At 41.1% G+C, this 22,941-nt stretch overlaps 1 protein-coding gene across 4 annotated transcripts in view; it reads left to right on the top strand.

The window, feature by feature from the left end:
• The window catches only part of VPS13B (vacuolar protein sorting 13 homolog B), a 996,761-nt gene that overhangs the window by 964,429 nt on the left and 9,391 nt on the right, over positions 1 to 22,941 (top strand). For all 4 annotated transcript variants that reach the window (XM_075063129.1, XM_075063127.1, XM_075063130.1 and 1 more), the window contains exons 55-61: positions 4,436 to 4,554; positions 5,310 to 6,133; positions 9,973 to 10,149; positions 11,030 to 11,200; positions 18,120 to 18,296; positions 21,201 to 21,303; positions 21,977 to 22,226. In XM_075063129.1, coding sequence (XP_074919230.1) covers positions 4,436 to 4,554; positions 5,310 to 6,133; positions 9,973 to 10,149; positions 11,030 to 11,200; positions 18,120 to 18,296; positions 21,201 to 21,303; positions 21,977 to 22,226 — 1,821 coding nt within the window. The remainder of the gene's footprint in view (positions 1 to 4,435; positions 4,555 to 5,309; positions 6,134 to 9,972; positions 10,150 to 11,029; positions 11,201 to 18,119; positions 18,297 to 21,200; positions 21,304 to 21,976; positions 22,227 to 22,941) is intronic.

Genomic DNA, 22,941 nt, shown 5'->3' on the forward strand with positions numbered 1-22,941 from the left:
AAGACTTAAATAGACAGCGTGGTCAGTGAACCGCAGAGTGACAGTCCGGTTCTCAAGGGGGGCCAGAATAATGTTCCGCCAAGCACCGTCGGGAGCCAAAAGCAAAACTGTTGAAGGTGAACGACCGAAAGAGCGTCAGCACCAGTCCATACCGGATCATATTCCAGTCTCCAGCAGCCGTCCTCTTCTTTACCTCCTGGCGGGACCGAATAAACCGTCAGATCGCTGGGGGAACCCTAACGTACGGTGGAATGTTTGGTTACCAATCGTGCAGTTATTTCGCAACCCCCCCACCCCTGCCCTCACCCGTAGCTTTCAGGACCCCTCTTACGAGCATCTCCCTGGCAGGAGATTCGTACGCTTCTCAAATTGGAGCCATAGAGGAGAGTTACTACAGGAGTTCAGTGATCGGTGGGTACTGGTTTCTGCGCTCCACTGAAGGACGCATACTTCAATAATCATCTAATTACCTCCCGAACACAGACGGTACCTAGTACGGTTATGTGCAAATCGTCACTAAATTTCAATTCACGAGGTCCTTCCTTTACGCTTTCCACTGCCCCACGTGTCTTCATGAAGTGCCAATGGCAGTGTGGCCGGCCTTCCCCCGTCGTCGGCGGCATTGTGCTTCCTACCTAGACCCGACTGTTATTCGCAAGGGCCTCCGAAGACCCAGGTCGCCGCACTCACGAAGCTTGCAATCAATGCGAACCTTTTATGAGCCAGTTGGGGCCATGGATGGCAATATGGGCAACAATCCATCCCTAGTGCCCACATCAAAGAATAGAACATGACGAGCTAGATCCTGGACTCCAGACGCTCGCAGCGGCCTACCTCCCGCTGAAGCTGAGTTTCAGGCAATAGTCACCGGCATAGAGACCTGCAAGCCCCCGATGACCATCAGCCCGGCTTTGCTCAGCCTCCTCGGCCAATGAAAGCTGCCCTGTACTGTCATCACCAAATGCACGCCAACATCCCCTTGATGCACCCCTTGAAGCAAAATCTAGGCTGGCCTCCGTTACCGCACCGAGCAAGGGACACGCAGGATGATAGACGTCATGTCACGAGTTCCTCGAGAGACATACTTACGCTTGCCCTCCATAAGGATGGCAAAACCCTTACCACTGGTAGTGTCAGGCATAGTCGTTCCAGGCCCCAGAACAACCGTCTACTCCCTAACCGGACGGACGCGTCAATCTCCGGGCTGGGGGGCTCACAGATGGCGGGTCGGCGCCAGCCGCAAGGCCTCTGGTCGCCCAGGAGTTGGTCAATTAAACAACATCAAACATTCGCGGGAGCTACCGGGCAGTCCACCACCTCGCTGTCAGAACTTTCTTCACCCACCTAGCAGGGGCATTGTGTCTAGTGCTCACGAAACAACACCACCCCCGCGGATGCACTACATAAACAAGCACGTGAGGACCGCTCTCTACCCCCTATGTCAGGAGGCGATCCGACTGTGGGCATTGCTGAATATAGCCCACTCTAGTATATAGGACTGTGGCATCCTTTCTCCAGGGGTCCAGAACACCTAGTCGACCACCTCAGCAGAGAGTCATTCTCGCCCCACAAGAGTGTCACTCCGACCGGAGACCATAGCTCATTCTCTCTTCCAGAAGTGGGGTTTTCCCACAGTAGACCTCTTCGCCTCCCGCAGCAACCGAAAGTTACACAGGTTCTGCTCATTTCACGGGTCTCAGCCCGGCTCCGATATCGGACCGCTTCTCATGTCTTGATCGCAACCACCTGCTGTAACCACCTTCCACCTCTTCCGTTGGTGCAACAAGGTCCTTGTAAAGCTCGCAGCGGAAGGGCTCGAGTGATTCTGATACGCCCAGCACGAGCGTGGGCCGTCGCCAGCATTGTACACCACGCTGCTGGACCACCTCGATAGCCAACCCGGTTCCTCTCCTCTCGCAACATCAGGAATCTAATAATCCATGACCACGATGCAGGCTTCTCCCATCCCGCATATGCGATCCTCCACTCCTACGTGTTTGAGTACTTGAGAACACGCGCCTCCACCCAGTGCAACGAGTACTCCTGGGCAGCAGAAAACCCTCCACTAGGGCTACGTACTTGTCCAAGTGGAATCTTCTCTGCTGGTGTAAGAGCAGCAGGCAGGCACACTGCGCAGGTTCCTATTCCCATAATATTCGACAATAAACCTCTGGCATCTCAAGCACAGGGTTTCAACACACTCATTCTCTTGCAGGGTACAGCCAGCCGAGCCATCTCTCGACCTATTCATCCGGAGAAGGAGTTACTCCGTTTTCTCCACCCTAAGTGGTCTCGAGGTTCCTCAAAGGGCTGGAGTCCGTCTTATTCCGCAGGTGTGACGCCCCGCCCCCCTGGGACCCATCAATGTGGTTCTGATCAAGATTATGGCGCCCTCCGTTCGAACCCCTGCAACCTGCTCACCTCCTGTATTACGTGGAAGGCGGCTTCCTGTGCACATTAACACGAGGCTGAGCGAGAGTTCAGGAAGCTTGGGCTCGTCATGGTGGACGCTGACCGTAGCACGAATATCACAAGGACAAGTGCAGTATGCGCCCACATCCGGTTTCTTCCCAACGGTGGTTCATCCTTCACCTCAATCAGACAATTCCTCCCGTCTTCTTTCCCAAGACCGCATGCATGACGTAGTAAGAGGAGCAGCAAGTGCACTCGCTGGACTCCATAGGGCGCTCGCGTTCTACATTGACTGCACCAGATCTTTCCGTAAACCCCCCAAACCTCTTTGTTGCAGTGGCAAGGACAGGATGAAAGGTACCCGTCTCTTCCCAGAGATTCTTCCTGTGGTCACGGCTGCATTCGGGACTTGCTATGAATCTAGCTCACGCCCTCCAGCCGTGTTACTGCACATCACACAGGGCTCAGGCCTCTGGTTCTGACTGCATTTTTAGCTCAAGGCCATCAGGATGATGAAGCGACAGCTAGTGGTCTTCGGGTACAACCTTTACTTCCCATTACACTTGGCTACAGCAATCCAGAGAACGATGCAGCCCTTGGGCTTGGCCAGCTTGCATCTGGCAGTGTCCAGCTCCGACCACCAACAGCTGACTAGGTAAGGCTTGGATTCACAATCTGACATTGAATATATGAAGCAAGCACCTTTACTGAAGAAGAAATAGCGACAGGTACTTCACGCTTGTAACTGTTGTTCTTCGAGATGTGTTGCTCATATCCGTTCCACACCCGCCCTCCTTCCCCACTGTCGGAGTAGCTGGCAAGAAGGAACTGAGGAGCGGACGGGTCGGCAGGGGTATATATCCGGTGCCGTAGCAGTGCCACGCCAAGGGGCACCAGCCGACCCGCCGGGTGTTGCTAGGGGAAAGTTCTTCCGACGAACATGCACGCGGCGCGCGCACACCTACTTGGAATGGATATGAGCAACACATCTCGAAGAACAACAGTTACAAAGGTGAGTAACCGTCTTTTCCTATATTTTCTTTTAAAGTTATGTTTCGAAATCCTAGTATTGGTTACCCCAACTTTGCCTCCACATTGCTGCAAGGAAAGCAAACAAAAATGCTATTGAGGGCAGGGAATGTATTCCAGCACTCTTACCTACTATAACGTTTTAACTGAACCAATTTGAATATGCTAACAAGCAGCTCAGTTGATGCTGACCTGGCTGGTTAGACGTGTGCATCTTTGAAAAGTTTACAGCATTTAGAAATTATCTGTCTTTTGTGAGTTTACTTCCACGTTTCCCACCATTTTGATACAGCTGACATAGCTCTCTCTCATACCCACAGATTTGGGTAGAAAGCAGGATCTTCAATTTTAATTGCTAAAAAACTGGACAGAATTTGGGATTCAATTCAAATATAACATGCATGTTTGTAAAAGCATACTTACACTGGACTGGCTTGTTTTTGAATAAATTGGCTACACCTCCAGTGAGGCACAGCATAGTTTCTCTCATTGCATCAAAGGAGTTCTTATTTGCAAAGAGTCTTGTTGATGCAGCTTAGTTCTGATTTTTGGGGGGTGTTCTGAAGAGTTCCAGGGAGATTCTTTGCTCGGTGATCTGAAATCCAAGAGTTTGAAAGTCATTTTTTTTTTTTTTTTTTAGCATTTAAACTGTTTTTCCCTCCCACATCCAGGTTAGATTCTAGGAAGCTCCACCCTTTTAAATGTATTTGTCAGTTCTTGGAAGTAAAGGATGAGGAGCTAATTTTCTCTCTCATTTATTATATTCTTCTCTATTAACCTTACAGATGGAATATTTAAAAATCTGGATTTAATCTTATTTCTTTTTCTTTTGAAAGCAAACTGTTTCTGCCTCTCAACAGAAAGTATGATTTGAGATGAAAAATTGCAACTCGGAAGTGGTAATAGCATTGAATCAAATTGTACTAGAGTAAAATCAGCAATTTCAGTAGAATTTTATATATGTCTAATTAATTTTTTAAATGTTCTTTTCTAGATTGTGTTCTTAACTGGTTTTGGCTATGTTTATGTGGACATTGCTCATCGCTGTGGTACAATAATAATAACTTTGGCACCAGAAGGAAGACCAGGACCTGTCCAGATCAACCTGAACAGGTATATAAAGCACATGGAAGATCATAAAAAATATTGGTAAATTTAAAAACTTATCCAGGGAAGTCATTAAGTCCTGAAAGTGTGAAGTGACTTATGAAATATGGCATAACTGTTTGTTTTGTCTAATCCCACTGCATACTCAGTGGCATAAGTTTAGAGCACATATTATGTTTTGTATATCACAGTAAAACATGACAGTCTAACATCTGAGGTCATGTCACTCTAGGATAAACACTCAATGTCTGGTATAATAAACAGTACTGAGCTGTTCATTTTAAAGAATTAAAAATAGTTTCCGTTGTAATTTTGAGTGTATTCACAAGTTTAAAGTTTATGTGGCCAGTTCTTGCGGTCCTTACTCATGCAAAATTCCCACTGAAATTGGTGGGAGTTTTCTTCAGTAAAGGCTGCAGGAATGGCCCTATACACAGTAGTTAACTGTGCACTCCATCATCTTTATAACACTCTTCCTTAGAAGACTGTCTCCCACTGTTAGAGCATTGCTAAAACTTGGCTCTGAAATCCATTCAACTCTAATTATAACATCACCTATTTATAACACTCAGAATTCTCGGCTTCCAGAGATGTTACAACAAGAGAGGAATGTGTGTTTGCAGAGTTTTTATTTGAGCTATAATTAAGGATTAATCTCTGAGAAATTGATCACCCAGCAGCACTAGCTTTTTTGGGAAAACAAGATGCCAGGTCAAATCAAGTAAAATTACAAACTCATGTTTTCCTTTCCTCCTATCTAGAACTCAGGAGCAGACTGTTATATTTAAAATGTTCATCAGCCAGGCAAGCCTTACAGTGTTTGATGAAATAACAAATCATAAAATGTCATCTGAACTTCTGCGGCTTACAGTGGACAACATTTTCCTTAACATGGCACCAGTGGCCAGCTGCTTGAGATCCCTGTCTCATGAATTCCAGGGAGAGACCTCCGAAGGTCTTCTTCAGTTTTATAGTCTCCAAATATATTGTGGAGACTTGCAATTGGACAACCAGCTGTATAATAAATCCAGTTTCCATTTTGCAGTCCTGCTGTGCCAGGGAGAGAAAAATGAAACCATGCAGTGGTCCAAAGTGAACAACATCATTTTATCCAACAGAGATTTGGACGAATATAAGGAAAACTGTTTCATAAAACTCTGCATCACTTTATCAGAGGAACAGAATTTCTTGTTTTGCGTTAATGACCTCAACTTCGAACTGAAACCAGCGAGGCTGTATGTGGAAGACACATTTGTTTATTACATTAAGACCTTATTTGATACATATCTTCCAGACAGCAAAGTGATTGGTCATTGCATGAAAACCTCAACTATTACCCAGATACTGCCTGAACAAGTGAAACAGCATGCTAAAGCTTTAGTCAACCCAGTGAAGTTAAGGAAGTTAGCAATACAACCAGTTAACCTCTTGGTCAGTATCCATGCTTCACTAAAGCTATATATAGCTTCAGATCACACCCCTCTCTCCTTCTCTGTGTTTGAAAGAGGACCCATCTACACCACTGCCAGACAGCTCATCCATGTCTTGGCCATGCATTATGCTGCAGGGGCACTGTTCAGAGCAGGTCAGTATTTTTTCCTTTCGCTTAGAATTGTAACATTTTCATTATGTACCAGTATCCAGTAATTCTCTCTCAAGCTACTTACTACAGTCAGATCAGTTGTTTTGTGCTTTAGATGGTCTTGCAAAATGACTATAATAATCTAAGAAACATTTGATATTCTGCAATATGATGGGGGTCAAATAAAATGGTGGGGCTGAAATTGATATACATTTAAAGCTGTGGTGAATGTTAGTTGGCCACCTGAAGACTTTTCCAAAGCCCTGTAAAAACTATTGTAATGTATTCTATCCATTTTGGTTTTTGTCGTCTCATATTATAAATACAATCAGAATCAAACCACGAATTCCCAACATGAACTCACAAAAAAGAATTTATTTAATCATATTATTCAATAAGTTGCAATGCATTCAAAGCAAATTATACCACTGTACGTTGTTTTCTTGTTAAACCTTTTGGCTGCACTTTATGGTTAGGAATCTGTCTTTCTTCATAGAGCCTTCATGCTAAACTGGCACACAGATGTTTATTGTCCTTTGATCCATGAAGTATGTAGTTTGCTGTACTGACTTTTTCCCATACAGAATCGAAAGTGAGCAATTAGCCTCTTAGATGAATGGATGGATTCTTAAAATTTTGTCTCCCATAAATTTATAATAAAGTGTCTCAGTCTCTTCTACACCTTAATAGGCCTGGGAATTTGTAAATGATCACACACAGTTAATGTAGAACTTATTGCAACATCATATTTATTTTCCTAAGTCTCTAGAGTCAGATTTTCCAAAATCTTATTTTTTCCACTTTTGCTACATGCACAAAGTGTGTACACAATTATGTACCACATTTTCATGCACAATTACCATGATTGTGCATGTATATCAGGTATTTATAGATGAATATAGCCAATGAGATGTCTAACTGGCCTTTCCCATGTGCAAATATCTGATTTGTAGAGTTGATCATGCCATAATGGTACACTTGCATGTAAACATTTTTTAAAATCAGGCCCCTGTAGTACTAAAGGAGAGATTTAACTTCCTGCTAAATTAAGAGCCAAATTACAGTCCAACTAATGCAGTGGCACAAGATGCCCATTACCTGCATGCACCAGCTATCCATATCACAGGTAGCAGTGTAGTAGGGGAAGCTTATGGACTGGAATGGTCACCTTTTGGATTTGGAGTTAGCCATCCCACATCCTCCAAATAATTAACCGGAAATGACAGCTTTGGTGGCTTGGGCTGTGTTTGAAGGGAATGCTGGTTAAAAATGTTGTTTAACACTGTTGCATTACATTAGCAAAAGTCATATTGAAATTTTGAATTTTATTAGCCAAAGTGTATCCCAATAGGTTGCCTATTAAGAGAATATGGTGGATCTTTGCTAAGACATTGTAGTAATAGTTATTTCATGTTAGTAGATATAAATACTAAGTGCCTTCTGATGTGTGTAGTAGAATAAGGCTTATGAAACATTGTGCAATTTTAATATAGAATTTGTGAATTTGGTGGATTCTGCTCAGTTCCTTATTTCTCCCCATATACACAAACTTCCTCCCACACTTACCTCCTTCATTAAAAGGGCTTGAGTCATGGTGATCTGACCTCTAGGCAAGATGCTGGATAAAGGTCCATTGAGAGCCCATCAGCTTCACTCCAGTGTATGGGCCAGAAAAGGTCACTCATGATGCAAAATACCTCTATTTCTCTCTCGCTCCGAGGTGAATTTGCTGCCTTCCCAGCCTTGCCAGAACCAACAGCTCATTATTCAAAGCCAAACTGTAGTGCACAGTCACTGGAATGCCAGGTTGTCCCAGAACTTTGTATTTAAACAGTTTCAGCCCTGTCTATCCGTAATAGTTGAAAAAGCTGATTGGCAGTGTGTGAGCAGAGTTCAGGCAAGCTCAGTATCGCACACCTCAGACTGGCAGGGTCTGTCAGTTTTGTGGAGAGGGTACATGTTCTACCCTCTGTGGGATGGACCATCTTAGGTCATTCACAAGCAATCTGTGGTCAGTGATCAGATCAGCACTGATCATTTCTCGGGGATCTGCATCCATTCTTCCTCACCTGGAGAACCATTGTTTTGATGATGGGGGGGTCTTTGAGGGAGAAGCAGCTCCTGGAAGGACTCCATTTCCTAAAACATTCGAAAAAACCTGAAATGCACAAATATGGTAGATGTAAATGATCAGTGCAACATTATTGATCAGAAAGGATCCTGAGCAGATGGTGCATACATTCCATCTGTACACCACTGCCAGCCTCATCCTGTTTTCCATCACTTTATATAGTGGCAAATACTTTTTTATAGAAATATTACACTGAAGCGAGATAGCAAGCCCATGCTGGAGCAATAAGCTCTCAGTAAGAGAGGGCTGCCAATGAGACACCTCTGTAGGGCAGCAACTGCAGGACTTTTGCCAACGTCCGAAGGTTTTCATTCCAGATCTTCTCCTGGAGTTGCCAGTTGACTGTACTTGTGTTGGGGTTTTTTTGGTTTTTGGTTTGGTTTTTCTACCCTTCTGAGCCTCTCCCTCATGTCCACTATGATCCCTGCTTTTAATCTGTAGTGTACTGTACCTCTCAACCGACAAAGCTGAAATGGGAGACAGATTCTGCAAGAATAATAGATTTTCCAGGAGCTTAAAATGATAGCACGAGATTCATTTCTTTCACATGAGTAACATTTTCTCTCTGCTCAGTTTCATGATTCAGCTTTACTTAGGAATGGCTGTGAGGGGTAACGAAGAAAAAATCTGGAGAACAGGAACCCACAATGATGGGGTGGGAATAAGGAGAGCAAAGCAGTTTCACAGCCCTCAGTAGGAAGACAAGAAGGAGTTCAGTCCCTCTTTTACTCTTCTGTCCCTATTATGTATCATGTAACTCTGGCAGCCCTAACTGAAATCTGTGATTGTGAGACTGGCAGAGCAGGCAGTTTCCAATGAGTCTATATTGTTGTTTCTGAAATAGTCTTGATGGGCTGCTGAAAACAACAGTTATGGCAGCACCATCTCTTTAATAACCTCCTGCCAATCCACCAACCTGAAAAAGAAGAGACCTGCAAAGCAGATTTACAGTAAGACTCACAACAGAGCACTATACAGTGGCCATCAGACTGGCCTCTGGCAACCCTGTATTTATATGGGAAACCAGATCTCCAGATACCTCTCCTGGGATATTCATAAGGAATACTCCCTTATGAGTAATCTAATCAGCATGTATATGTCATTGCTGTTTACACAACTGTACTGAGAAAAAGACATTTGTCTGGCTAGAACTAGGCTCAAGAAGAAAGTGATCAGCTCAGAAGGGTTGGGGTGGATGAAAAATAACTTCTCATGCACTTGTCAAAAATCTGCATCCCCTTTTCCAACACCCCATCAAGCAATTGACCTCCATGCTCCCATAAGTCTGTACATTGAATCGCTGTAAACTGGCTGTCATGATTCTCTCACATAGGGATGGGAAATCACTATGTTGCCTACAAAACAAGCTAAGCCTCCAGTACTGTTGCTCCTAGTTGTTAGAATCTAGCCTCCATCTCTCCACGCATACATTTAGCAGAAATACGGGAGGCTCGTGGAAGGAAGTCATTCCAAAGCTATTTGTGAGTTTGCCAAAGGGATTTCTTTGATTTACAAAGTATGAAAGATTGCCATTTCTGAATTCATAGTGGATGAGTTATTTCCCGTGTTTTGCTCAGAGGAAGTTCATAATGTGGTGAATTCTAGTGTTAAAAAAAAAAAGTGTGGGGGGGGGAATTAAGGAATAACTTTTTCACAACTGCTGCTTCCACAATTTTAGTGAATGTAACATTTGTCTTGTTTCTCCTCACAGGCTGGGTTGTCGGATCTTTAGAAATTCTTGGAAGCCCAGCTAGCTTGGTGCGAAGTATAGGGAATGGCATAGCTGACTTCTTTAGGCTCCCATATGAGGGGCTAACCAGAGGCCCAGGAGCATTTGTCAGTGGAGTTTCCAGAGGAACAACATCATTTGTTAAACACATTTCCAAAGGTAGATCTTTCACTTCATTGCTCCTATTTCTGCTGTGTTGTCATGCATTGTTAAAGAATGTGTTAAAGTTTAAAATGAAATTGCCTGCAGCTTTGTTTGCCTTGTTAGATTGCAAAGAAATGCAGGGAGGATAACAAAGCTCATGTATAATGTCTTATGTATTAAACAGATCACTTCTTGACTACAGTATGCTAGAATGTTTCAGAAACTTCAGAATTTTAAACCTCCCATTGGGGAAACCAAGATTGGCTTGGCCATTATTCCGTGTGATAACTACAGAAATATTAAAGGTGTTCAGTACTTCTGCTAAACATAAGAAATTCTACACTACGTTGCCTCATCATATTTATTATTTCTAAAAAAAATGTAGATGCAGTTGTCATAACTTTTGTAAGTACATTTTGACGTGAAGGCAGATCTGAATTTAAAACACAGCCAGCTTTTCTTTTACAAGGATACATAAACAGTGCCATCTTGTGGCTTAACAAGGTCAGCAACGGAAAACGAAGTATTAGCTGTTTGCTAGCAATTCAGATTCATACAAGAGAAGCTCCTATAGGATCATTTTATGAACCTTGGTTGACCTTTCCATCCATCCCCGTTATGCTCATGTCAGACTTGTAATAGTTTGGGAACCAGGCAAGGATATGTGGATGAGCTGTGCTTGTCACTAGTAAGGCAGGCCTGGTGAAGGGCAATGTAAAAGGTCTGATATGCACTAATGAAGCACATTTATGTTGCTTAACAAATAATAATAAATGTATGTTACACATAGGCAACTTATTCAGTTGAATTGCTGTTCTGTTGGTAAGCATATTTCAGTGGGACTTAGACTAAAACAGTCTGATCCAGATTTAAACATATAACTACATGTTTTTAGGTACACTGACATCAATTACTAATCTTGCAACAAGTCTTGCTCGAAATATGGATCGTCTGTCACTGGATGAGGAGCATTATAACAGACAAGAAGAATGGAGAAGGCAGCTTCCAGAGAATTTGGGAGAAGGACTGAGACAGGGGCTTTCCCGCTTAGGCATCAGCCTTTTAGGTAACGTATTGTTACCCATTTACTATAGTTGTACTGGATATTTATGAACTACTCATCAGTCTTTTGTACAGTTGCTTGCAGGTTAGCGACACAAAGGCCAAAACTTTCTTAAATGGCCACAGAGTTACTTATACGAGATGTTGTTTCTGTTTATCCAGAATTAGGGTGAGTTTAAATATTGTTTTTCCTGTTAATAATAATTGCAGATATAGAATGACTTCATATTCTCATGCTGTTCTTGTGAAACACTTCTATTGGTACATAATGTATAGCACAAAATGAAAAAATAATTCTGTATTGGGCATGCTGGCTTGTAGGCAAGTCAGCGCAAAGACGTCATCATTCTGATATTTTCTTTCCAGTGGCTAATAGGAAAACTTTCTAAAACTAATTGTGTTTTCTACTGCACAATAGATATCAGAGATGCTTGTTTTTGTTTGAAAACCACTTGAGCGTAGTGCAAATGTCAAGTAAACTTTGATGAAGAATTCTACTTTTGCAAAGAAAGCCAGATTGGCCTGACTCGGTATAATTATATTAGTCAAGCAGCCAAATAGTGATCTTCACCTCTGGTTTGGTCAGAGGTGAAGATCACTATGGATATTTCAAAATATTACATAAAAGTTTGAAAACTAAACCACTCTGGAAAATCTCTGAAAGGAAGATTTCTAGTTAAAGCATTCAGGAACTGGATTTTGTAGGGTACTTCTATTTGTCACACTAGCAAAGGAATGCCAAATTGTATTCATTGGCAAGGTGCCTTAGTGCATATGAAGGAGTATGAATCCCTTAGAGATCAAAGTGACCAAAAAACAGTCCAGAGCAAAAGGTTAGAAGAGATGAGCTTGACAGGATTTGTCCTCGTTCCTAATCGTCAGGACTATACAAAACTCCTAAATTTACAACCGCAACCCTGAAAGCCCCAAAGAGGAAGTGGTAAAATGCTACAAGTTCAGGTTAAGTTACTGAAAATTATTTTAAGCAAAAACAGTAGATGATATGAAGCCCTGTCATTTGATAATGCCTGTAACCTGGCAAGCTAGTGTCCTGAGAGAAAATGTGCATGAAGCAGCAATTTCATATATTAGTAGCCACTACCCAATAGTAAACTGGTACAGATATTGCAAATCATAGGCAGTTTAGAGAAGGTTTTTTTATTGGCCTGGGGGCAGTCAAGTTGAGTAGCTGGATAAAAACATAAGAACATAAGATTTCACTTTGCATCAGTCCAGCATTGGATGCTGGTGAGAAATAGTTTGGTGATCTTAGCTCAGTCACAAATAAGACCACAGGCCAATGTGATGGCCACCCTTTTGGCCAACACAGAGGTGATTGAACTGGGGAACTGCAGAGCTAAAAGCATGAGCTGCTACAACTTGAGCTAAAGAGCCAACACTCTGTCCTTGGGGGCTGTAACAACTAATATCCTCTGTGGATTGGCTCATACAGGCAACCTGTAAGACACACATGCCAGTGGATTACACCACACTTGTCACAAACATCCAGGCACAGTGCACTAAGTAGCCTAATATCTTTTTGAAAGGCTACAGTGGTTATGTGGATACTTCTGGGTTTATGAAAATAGCAGGAATTAGAATACTGGAGCCTCCTTGATTACCCAAGAACTCAAACATTATGTTGGAAATATGCGGTTCTTAATTTTGCACTTAAACAGTATTCTTCTAAATACCAAATAACGTCTTGCTTTTAATTGCTGCTGTTCCTCAAAATACGGAAGAAGAGCAGCAGTTTACATGTTGGCTTAGACTGCAGTTGCAGCGCTGTTTTATTTTAAAATTTCAACAGTCCCAGGAATAAGGAACTTGTATTCTCTGTCTCCATGGTTCTGTTTACAAATTCTTCACTGCTAAAGTAATACCTACTATTCTTAGCAACAGAAATAATTAACCTCCCAAATAAATACCTGTGGTTACTCTAGGGGAATTGACAAGTATGGAGCTTGTCAGTATCAATGAGGAATCAGCAGACATCACAATTGTATCAGACACAAATCTTCATTTTTTCTTGATAACATCAAAAAGACTGATTCTCTTATTAAGTATACAAACACTAGGCATCTAAGTTATGTGCATAATACACACAAATTCCAGCTGCTACAGATACATTATAATGACATTTCTCCCCTGACCATTCAATTTTAGGGATTTTAGAAATCCATCCAAAACAGATTTGGTTGGAGTAAAGTGCTGCAGTGCTGGTTTGCTTTACTAGCACATTTATAGAACGCTTAAAAAAATACCTCCAGTGTCTTTCTTGTACAGTGAAGTAAAATGAAGTGGTGCTGCTGTGTTCTTTTCTCTCGCAAGCAGGAAGCATTCAGAATGAATCTAAAGATAGGGATTTCTAGGTCCTTCGTAGAAATAATTTCGATGATTGCATAGATTAATAGAAATGAAAAAAATATGGAAAAGACCTATAGGATCAGATGATCAAGGCAGCATAATGTGTGTTCCAGTCACCCCAAATGTGCAGACCATTTGGGTAATTGCATATGGAAATAGCCAGTTTTAGTCATATGTGTGCACAATTATCTGATTTACATATGTATTTGCGGTAATTGCACAGAAAAAAATGAGTGCACATTTGCACACCTAACTTGCTTGACAAACTAGCTCATTATGGCCCCAATTCAGCAAAGCACTTAAGCACGTGCTTAAGTGCTTTGCTGAATCAGGGCCAAAGTCATGTACTCTGTCTCCTTCTCAGTGCAAGTTGTTCCCCACAGTGCATTCTTAAGTGCTTCGTTCTGTCTAGTTTTAAATGACTCAAGCATTGTCAGGGTGTTGTTTGATTTGATTGTTATCTCTGGCTCACTATTTTCTTATTTTCTAGTTACAAGGAGACTGCTGGGTGTTTTCTGTTATATTTTTGTTATCAAAAGAGTCTAGGCATTTTTTCTGTTATAGATCTCAATTTAAAAGTATATAAAATATAAAAGTGTAGATTGTGGTATTTGGATTATAAACTCCTCAGTGCAGGGGGCCATGTCATCTTTTGCATTTTGTATAGCATTAATCACACTATCATGCATTAAATAAAAACTAATAATTATGTGAGAGAGAATATTGATGCTATGGGATCAGTTTAAAAAATGTTGGCTCTGGTGAAAGACACCGCATTGAATCAGCTACTTTTTATGAAATGGAACGTTTTTGAGTAATTGAACAGCTGTCTAACCCTAGCAAAACAGATGTTTCAGAAAAATTGAAGGAGGACTGTACACTCCACTCACACTATACTTCATGCTAGCGAGCAATCTTGTCTAGTAGTATGAGTAGACTGTAGCATGAACAAACTAATAATTTTGTAGTTAGACAATGTAGAGCCTGGCTTTTGGAAGCTGTGATTTCCATTACAGACAACCAGATTTGAAGAAGAGCTCTGTGTAAGCTCAAAAGCTCGTCTCTTTCACAAAAAGAAGTTCATCCAATAAACAATATTACCTCACCCCCCTTGTCTCTCTAAACTTTATTATTCACCATAATAGCGGTAGTATTACAGTTACATCCATTGGGATCAGGGCTCCATTATGCTTGGCTTTGTACGTACAAGAAAGTAAGAGACAGTCCCCATCCTGAAGATCTTGCAGTCTAAAATCCTAATCCAGCAAATATTTATGCACATACTTAACCGTATTCACACGTTGGCCCGTTCATTTCAGTAAAAAAGCACATGTTGTTTGCAGCAAGGCAACCACTTTCTGACATGTTTTCAGAAACTAGAACACTTGTGTCACACAACTGACAAAAGTAAGCTTATGTCTGTACTGCCAGCTTTTGACTCAATAGCGACACATGCATTGTTTTCATAGTGGAGGATTTTTTCCTGTAACATATTGATCCAAATGAATGTATCTTGAATGAAACACAGAACAAGTGGCATTAACGTTCACTGTGAGCAAAAGAACAGCTTACATAGATTCTATGCCGTTTGACTTTTCTCTTCACTCCAAACACTGTTCATCACTCTGAGCATTCGTTCCACTGGAATGTTCTGTTTGTTCCTGGCAAGGAACTTTGACTTGCCCTGAACACACATTTTGTAGTTATAAAAATACCACTTTTTTTTTTTCAGTCAGCAGGGATACAGTATAAAAGCAGAGTAATCAGGTTGATGGTTGGCAGATGTCATAGCAGTTGTGCAATTTTTTTGGTGTGGTAAAAAAGGGAAATGGGGTTTGCTTTTATTGTGCTGGGAGTACAGGAGAGTGGCCTGGCAATGAAGGGCCTGTGAAAGAGAACAGGAGGCAGTTGGAATGAACAGACAATAAATGGGGGGCAGGGATGTCCAAGGTACAAACTACAGAGGTCGTAGTTTTGATGATCTCACCATTGTCCAGGAGCTGTAAAGGTGACCCTAACTGAGCCTCTGCTTCCTCCATGCTCCTGCTGGTAAAAAATCTGTGCTCCTGGGCTGGTTCCACCCTGGAAGCTGCTGCTTTTGCCAACCACATATGTGTGGGGAGGGATAGAGCCACATAGGGCCAGCTGCCCTCAGAGGATAGTCTTCTCTGCACATTTCCAGGTACTAGGAGATTTGGAGAGACCTAGACAGGCTTCATGTGAGCATCTCTAGCTGTGTTGCTGATTCTGGCTTCTGCTTGGGGCAAGTCTCTGCTCCTGGGCTTGTCTGCCCTGGGAACTTCTTCCTTTCCTGAGACCACATGATTGAGGGAGGATGGGAGCTGCATGGGTCCACCTACCCCATGGAAGTGGGAGTACCCCCAAAAGGAAGTCTCCCCTACATTTCTCTGGGGAAGCTTGATGAGACCCAACCACAGGTACCAAAAGTCAGTTAGATGCGAGTACTGTTGTTTATTATATGGATTGTGGTAGTATTCTCTTGGGCACGATATGAATAATAATTTTATGTATCATAGTCAAAGCAGTTTCCATTCTGCTGTCTTGTCCTCTGGGCCTGATTTCATCAGAGAAGTGTGTGCAGCACACCACAAGTTCTTTGGAGTAAGCTCTTATTCATTATTACCTTATAACATTGCTTAAGTGTATTACAGTAAGTAATTTACTAGTGCAAGGATTTAGGTGGATTACATTTAATAAGGCAGTAACTTCTGTTCTGAGTGTGCAGTTGCAGTGCATGACCTCTGTAGGTTGGGTGAATGAGGTCATGAAGTCACATAATACTGGAACTTAGTACTACAGAAAGAATTATTTTGTTTCTTCAGATGTGTTAACAGTTGTACAAGAGCAAAGAATGGATGAACAGCTCCTGTTTATGCAGTGGAGTGTTGGTGTATTTTGAAGTCAACAAGCATGAGCAGCTGTTAACGATTAATGAAATGGAACTGAATTGAAAAGTACATCTCTTCCATAGCATATTGTTAAGGAAGCTTCATAGCCTGGCATTATAATACAAAGGGTTAAAAATGTGACTGAAATGAAAGCTATGATGAGTGTTCACAATAGTGGGCAGGTCTCTTACAAACAAGGAGGCAGCAATACAAACACATTTTTCTGGGAAATGAAGTACACATAAAAGGTGGAAGAAGTGTGTGTAACTGGAGGAAGGTTTACAGTGCTTTCATATTACATGCATTTTGGGGATACAGTGTTTTAGAGAACAAGAATAGGGGGAAATTTGAACGTTCTTTTTCCCCAATCTTATTTGTTATTTGGAAAATACACCAGTTCTCATCATTCAAAATCAGCAGTTCCTTCGTTAATCCACTGGCCATTTCTTAAGATCATTTTAAAACCAGTTAGGGGCTAGCTAGCATAGGTCAGTCTAGTAAACATATTGGGTCAGACGCACCCCTGATGTAACTCCACTGAAATCAGTTGAATTATTCCTCGGTGCATTTCCCCCATGTGCACACTTAGTGCCAGATACAAAGTGAGATCTTCAGAGTTTTCCACGCTCTTGGAGAAATGCATGGCTATAAAGGTAACACTTCCAGTCAATTTCTTAGTCTTTAAGTGGCTTCTTTATCTTGATATTTGCAGCAGGAACTGCAAACTGAGAGCTATCTGAAGGATCTGCAAACTTGCACCGGGTGAATTGCTTTGCAGCGAGCAAAGGACTTTAGATCAGGCAGCCCATTCTCTAATTGATGTTATCTAACTAGCACCCTGTCACTTTGTCCAATCATTGTACTCTTAGTGATTTCCAAAGAGCTTATCTATCAAAATTACAATAACTAGAGACATGTCTGTGGTAAGTGGCTTGAGTAAACTCAAGATCAAAGAAATGTACCACCTCACATACCTGTTTACATTTAGGAAGATTTAAGTTGGAGTCCTCTGTTGATACTAAAAGCTGGAGAGGTCATTGTGTCACTTGTAAAAGTTTGAACCATGCACATTAAAGTAAAATATGGTAGTTTTAACAAAAGAATAACAAAAAGTCCAAAAGTCTAATTCTACTAATCTTTGTAGTATATCAAAAGTTGCATTAGCTTATGAACATTTCTGGCAGTGGAAGAGAATATAAAAATGATCTATTGAATGCAAGCAGTTTTTATCCTCCTGAAGTCAATCGTAGGCTTACATGAAAATCTCAATTCTATAACTGCTAAAAGTCTTTCAAAACTAGGGGATATTTTTTCCACTCCCAACATTTCCAGAAGCCACATATAGAGTGAACTACATTATATCAAGTCAGCAAAGGCATTTAATAAAAAGTAGTTGAAAGACAAGAACATATTATGAAGTTAAGTGATTTGAAGGTTTAAGGAGTGAGACATGTGAGGGGGAAGTGGAGGTTTAGTCTAAACGAAGCGAAGATACTGTTTAGATAACTGGTAAATGTATGCTAAATAGCTGTAGTAGAGGGTGGAGTGCAATGTTCAGTCCAAACAAAGCTCTCTTCCAATGTTCAGATTTGATCTTGTTCTGGGATTTTAATCTTCATTAATTATTGGCAACCCTTGTTTTTGCAGGAGCAATTGCTGGTATTATAGATCAGCCAATGCAGAATTTTCAGAAAATATCTGAGGCCCAAGCTTCGGCAGGGCACAAGGCCAAAGGTGTTATCTCTGGTGTAGGAAAAGGAATTATGGGAGTGTTTACTAAGCCAATTGGAGGAGCAGCTGAACTTGTCTCCCAGACCGGCTATGGTGAGTTTCAATGATTTTGAGATCTCAGTATTAACTTTAAAGAACATTCTTAAGATTTGATCATGAAATACAGCCTGCCATGTCTGTTTATATGATTCAGTAGCTATTTTCCTTGCAAAAAGATTTAAAATACTACAGTTATATTGCTATAAATGTTGTCTTTCTCCCTTAAAAATCATCCTGTCATGCTCTCTTGCATTGAGACCACAGTCTCGTGTAGCACCAGAAACACAGAATGAGCCCGGGGAATTAGTTACAGAAACATATGTGCTGCAAGAGAGATTTCAACAGTAAATGTAATGCAGCAATAATAGATTGAATTAGAGCATTTTTTTTGTGGGTGCTTGATCTGTTACAGAAAAGAAAGAGTTGTGTTTTCTTTAAATAAAGAATCTGAGAGGAAAAAAAAGAATTATGTAGTGGGAATATTCCATTTAAATTGTAGTGCTTCCGGGTAGGGAATTGAATTCTGGTTTTGGATATACTGGTAACCCCAACTTTATGATAGAGGGATAGGCATGCGAAGTAGATTAAGCACTAGCAGTAGTTATGGCAAATCCTTTCAGATCTAGATAAATGCACTTTGGGCCAGTAAAATATGTGAAAGAGTACCATGAAATGATCTAAACTTGCTAATAGCATTTCCTTCTGGTGTCATGAATCCTCAGCTCCAAAACTAAAGGGTTAAAAAAAGGGAACAAGATACACGTTGACGACAAATCAGTCATTAAGTTAACGTCAAGCAATTTTTAAATGATTTTTTTGACTTTTGGAGTGGTGCTTTTAATCTGAGCGCATTCTCCTCTTTTTCTTGATATACTGATTCATTAAGCCAGCAGTTCTCAAACTGTGAGTTGAGACCCCAAAGTGTGTCACGAGTCCTTTTTAATGAGGTCACCAGGGCTGGTGTTTGACTTGCTGGGCCTGGGCGGAAGCCGAAGTCTGAGCCTCACCACCCAGGACCCAAGCCCAAATCAAAGTCCCACCACTCGGGCCCAAAGCCTAAAGACTTGAGCCCTGGGTGGTGGGGCTCAGTTTACAGGTGTCCTGTCTGGGGATGAAGTCCTTGAGCTTCAGTCTCCCCACCAAAGGTGGTGGGATGCAGGCTTTGGCTTTGCCGCCACACCCCCTTCTCCCCTCCTCCCCCCACATACCCCAGCCAGGGTGGTGGGGCTCAGGCAAGCTCAGGCTAAGGTCCCCCCTCTTGGGGTTGTGTAGTAATTTTTGCTGTCAGAAGAGGGTTATGGTGCAATGAAGTCTGAGAACCCCTGCATTAAGCCACACCTCCCTGACCTAATCTGGAGATAGTAAATAATTAAATGACAAGCAAACATGCTTGGTAATCTTCTTCATATCCGGTTGGTAAAAAGGCTTTTGTACAGCTCAGTCTCTTCTTCAATGGTTTTACAATATTGTGAGCCTGATTTTATCTCTCTTACACTAGTTTGGCTCTGGAGTAATTCCTCTGAAATCTACATTCCACAAGTGTAAAACTGATGTCAGTGAAATCAGAATCTGGCCCTAAGTTGTGGGAATAATGTTCTTTTTGTTAACTGTAGAATCATTGTTTCTAGGTTACTTTAAGCCCAGAGTACAATCATTATCAAACTACAAGAAATCCATAACCGCAGAGGGACAGTTTTCACTTCAGATATTGTATACAACACATCATATTTTCCATGATCATACGACAGAAAGAGTTAGCCAGGGAAAGACATAAAAACTATATCAATAATAAATGGCAGTGCGTGAGAGAGAAACACACAACAGTTAGAATAACTCTCAGCCACAACTGGATTGGAAGTTGGGTCTGTGCCTCTTGGGAGGGACCCTGGGGTGGGGGACCACACAGAAATAAACACATGTTCTCTCTCCATCTGTAAATGACATTTTCACTTGCATAATGCTGAGAACTTGAGTAAGCCAATTGTTACAAGTGGGAAGCTTCTTTTAAGTATTAGCATCAACATGTGTGTTAAAAATTAAAGTATTTTTCGAATACTGATGTTTTGTTTAAATTTTTATCCATTTTATGTTTAAATTATTGTCCATTTTATAAAAAGGAATATAAGTTACTGACACCGCTATGTAAAAATGCTATTGCTTCATTGGAGTGCTTAATTTAACAAAATCATTTTCCTCTGTTGTTTGAAGGGCTCAGCACTGTACCTTGTTACACTGCTCCTCAACTCTTAATCTAGTTTCTGTCACTCTTGTTAAAGAATTTATTATATCAATGAAGTTTTTACAAACAAGTAATTCTTGGTCTAATGACCATACCTCATTTATAAAAATTTACAAGCCACCAGAAAGCACACATGCTGTATCATCTTCTACTCTGGAGAGTCTACTTGGAGACCTGTTTAACTGCTTCTTGTAGTCTTCGTTCTGTGCTGGCACTAAGAAGAACTTATAATAAAGCAGATGCCCCAGGAGATCTCATAAATGTATATAGATCCATGTTTAACAGCTGGATTAAGTAACTTAACATTTAAATGCTGTACCTAGCAAACTTTTCTTCTAATTTTTACCAATCGTGGCACATACATGTAAGTATTTTAATTCTAAACAAGAAAGTTAACAGTGGTCTTGGCTTTTTATATGTAAATTGTAAATGATGTGTCTTAGCCCATTTTGGAATGATGGCTCTCAAGGCATTATGTTTCTCTGAATTGCTAGTGTGTGACTGACCTTTAGTACGTTTGGTTTTGTTGTTGTTGTTTCTTGCTAAGGGTTAAATGCACAGCTATTGCATTGTAATGGTCAATGAATTATCTTCCAAAAATGTGACATCAGTTTGTATCTGCACTGTTTTATGAACCGCTCTAAACAGATGACATCACTGCAACATGTAACTGTTTTCCAGAAAACAACTAGTAAAAATCTAAAATTCTCTTACCGCAGGTATTTTGCATGGAGCTGGACTTTCTCAGCTTCCCAAACAGCGCTATCATCCAAGGGATCAAAATGTTGAGCAGGCTGCAAACAGCCACGTCAAATATGTCTGGTAAAATTATTTAGACACTTGCTCATTTTTACATCCACATTGTTTATTAATAGGTTCTGGCTCTTGGTCAACTTAACAGGCTTCTTCCCTAGGAAAGGCTGAGTTATAGCAGTTTATTTAGGAATGTTAAACATAAAGGTACTGCGTAGAAACCCAATCTGCAAATGATGGACTGCTGATCTGCTTCCAGCTTTAGAACTGCAAAGCTAATCTTTATTTGATGACGTTCAGTAAGTTTTTACTTATTTATCATTGCACTGAGCCCAAGAAAAATACTGCACATCTCCAGAAATAGCTGTCACTGAAGATGGGTTTACTTTCTGCACTGGATTTGGATCCAGCTTCTCAGGGTGATTTCTCTATTGGGATAAGAAGTTGGTTGACCTAGGTGAACGTAATTGTGAATAGCCATGAAGTTGTTATGTCAGTTTTGCAGCAAATCGTTAAGGAGTTATGATAAACTTTACAGAATAAATATGAAACCTTGGTATTTAAATCTTACACATGAGTATTGCAGGAAATGTGATATTAGTTATTTTAACAAAAACAAACTGCAGCTTATCTTGTATTTTTAGGAGCCAGGCAGCTACAATCTTAAGTGAAGATCTGGAAGAACAAAAGTGAGTTACTACTTCACACATCCAATTTCTAATACTGACTTATTTTTAAACAGGAAAATGCTTCAGTCTCTAGGAAGGCCAGAGGTCCATATGGCACTGGACGTGGTTATTGTGAGTGGATCAGGCCAGGAGCATGAAGGATGCTTGCTGCTTACGTCAGAGGTGCTATTTGTGGTCAGTGTCAGTGAAGACACACAGCAGCAGGCATTCCCTGTGACTGAAATTGAGTGTGTAGAAGACCATCAACAAAAAAATCTGCTGAAGGTGCAGCTCAAACAACAAAGAGTGTCTTGTGATTTGGAGGTAAAGACATTTAGTAGTATCGTCATTTAAAGATAAAGTTGCATTGGTGAGTTTGTCAAGAGTATCAGTAGGGATCAGTTGGTGGCATGCTCATCTCTGGGTCAGGAGGTCAGAGATTAAGGTCCCACACCAGCCACTGGTATTTTTAATCTTCTTCGTAGTAAAGGTGCTATCGTTCCCTTCTGCCATCTTCAGTCATTATCCAGATTAAATTTCAGTATCCACCACAGCGCTTTTCTGGAATAAACTGGGTAACTTAGCCAACATTAGCTCTCTGAATAAGAGGTTCTAATGTCTGAAGCTATGTATGTGTATTTATTGCTCAGAACATTAGGGCTGCTCCTGCAAATTTACACTGAGAAAAATTAAACCAAATTCTATTAGATGCTTAACCTAGCAGTTCAGCAATTAAATGCACATTGTTAGGGCATGGTTCATCTATTAATCCTAACCCTAACAAGCCACTTTCACTTAAGAATATTTGAGCAGCATGGTTTTATTAGGTTGCTTTTATCCTCTTGTACTCAATTTTGGAACTCCCTTCTCTTTTTCCTGCAAATCATCACTTAAACTGAGCAAGTTCTACCTGACCATCAAGTCTCATCATCCAATTCTTGAATGAGAGACATTGTCAGAATCAAACATGGATATCAGTATTGTTATTTATATTGCACCAACAAGTAATTCATAGACCCATATAAAGACAAGCTCCCTG

Source organism: Chelonoidis abingdonii, chromosome 2 (genome assembly GCF_003597395.2).
Source record: "Chelonoidis abingdonii isolate Lonesome George chromosome 2, CheloAbing_2.0, whole genome shotgun sequence".
NCBI lineage: Eukaryota > Metazoa > Chordata > Testudines > Testudinidae > Chelonoidis > Chelonoidis abingdonii.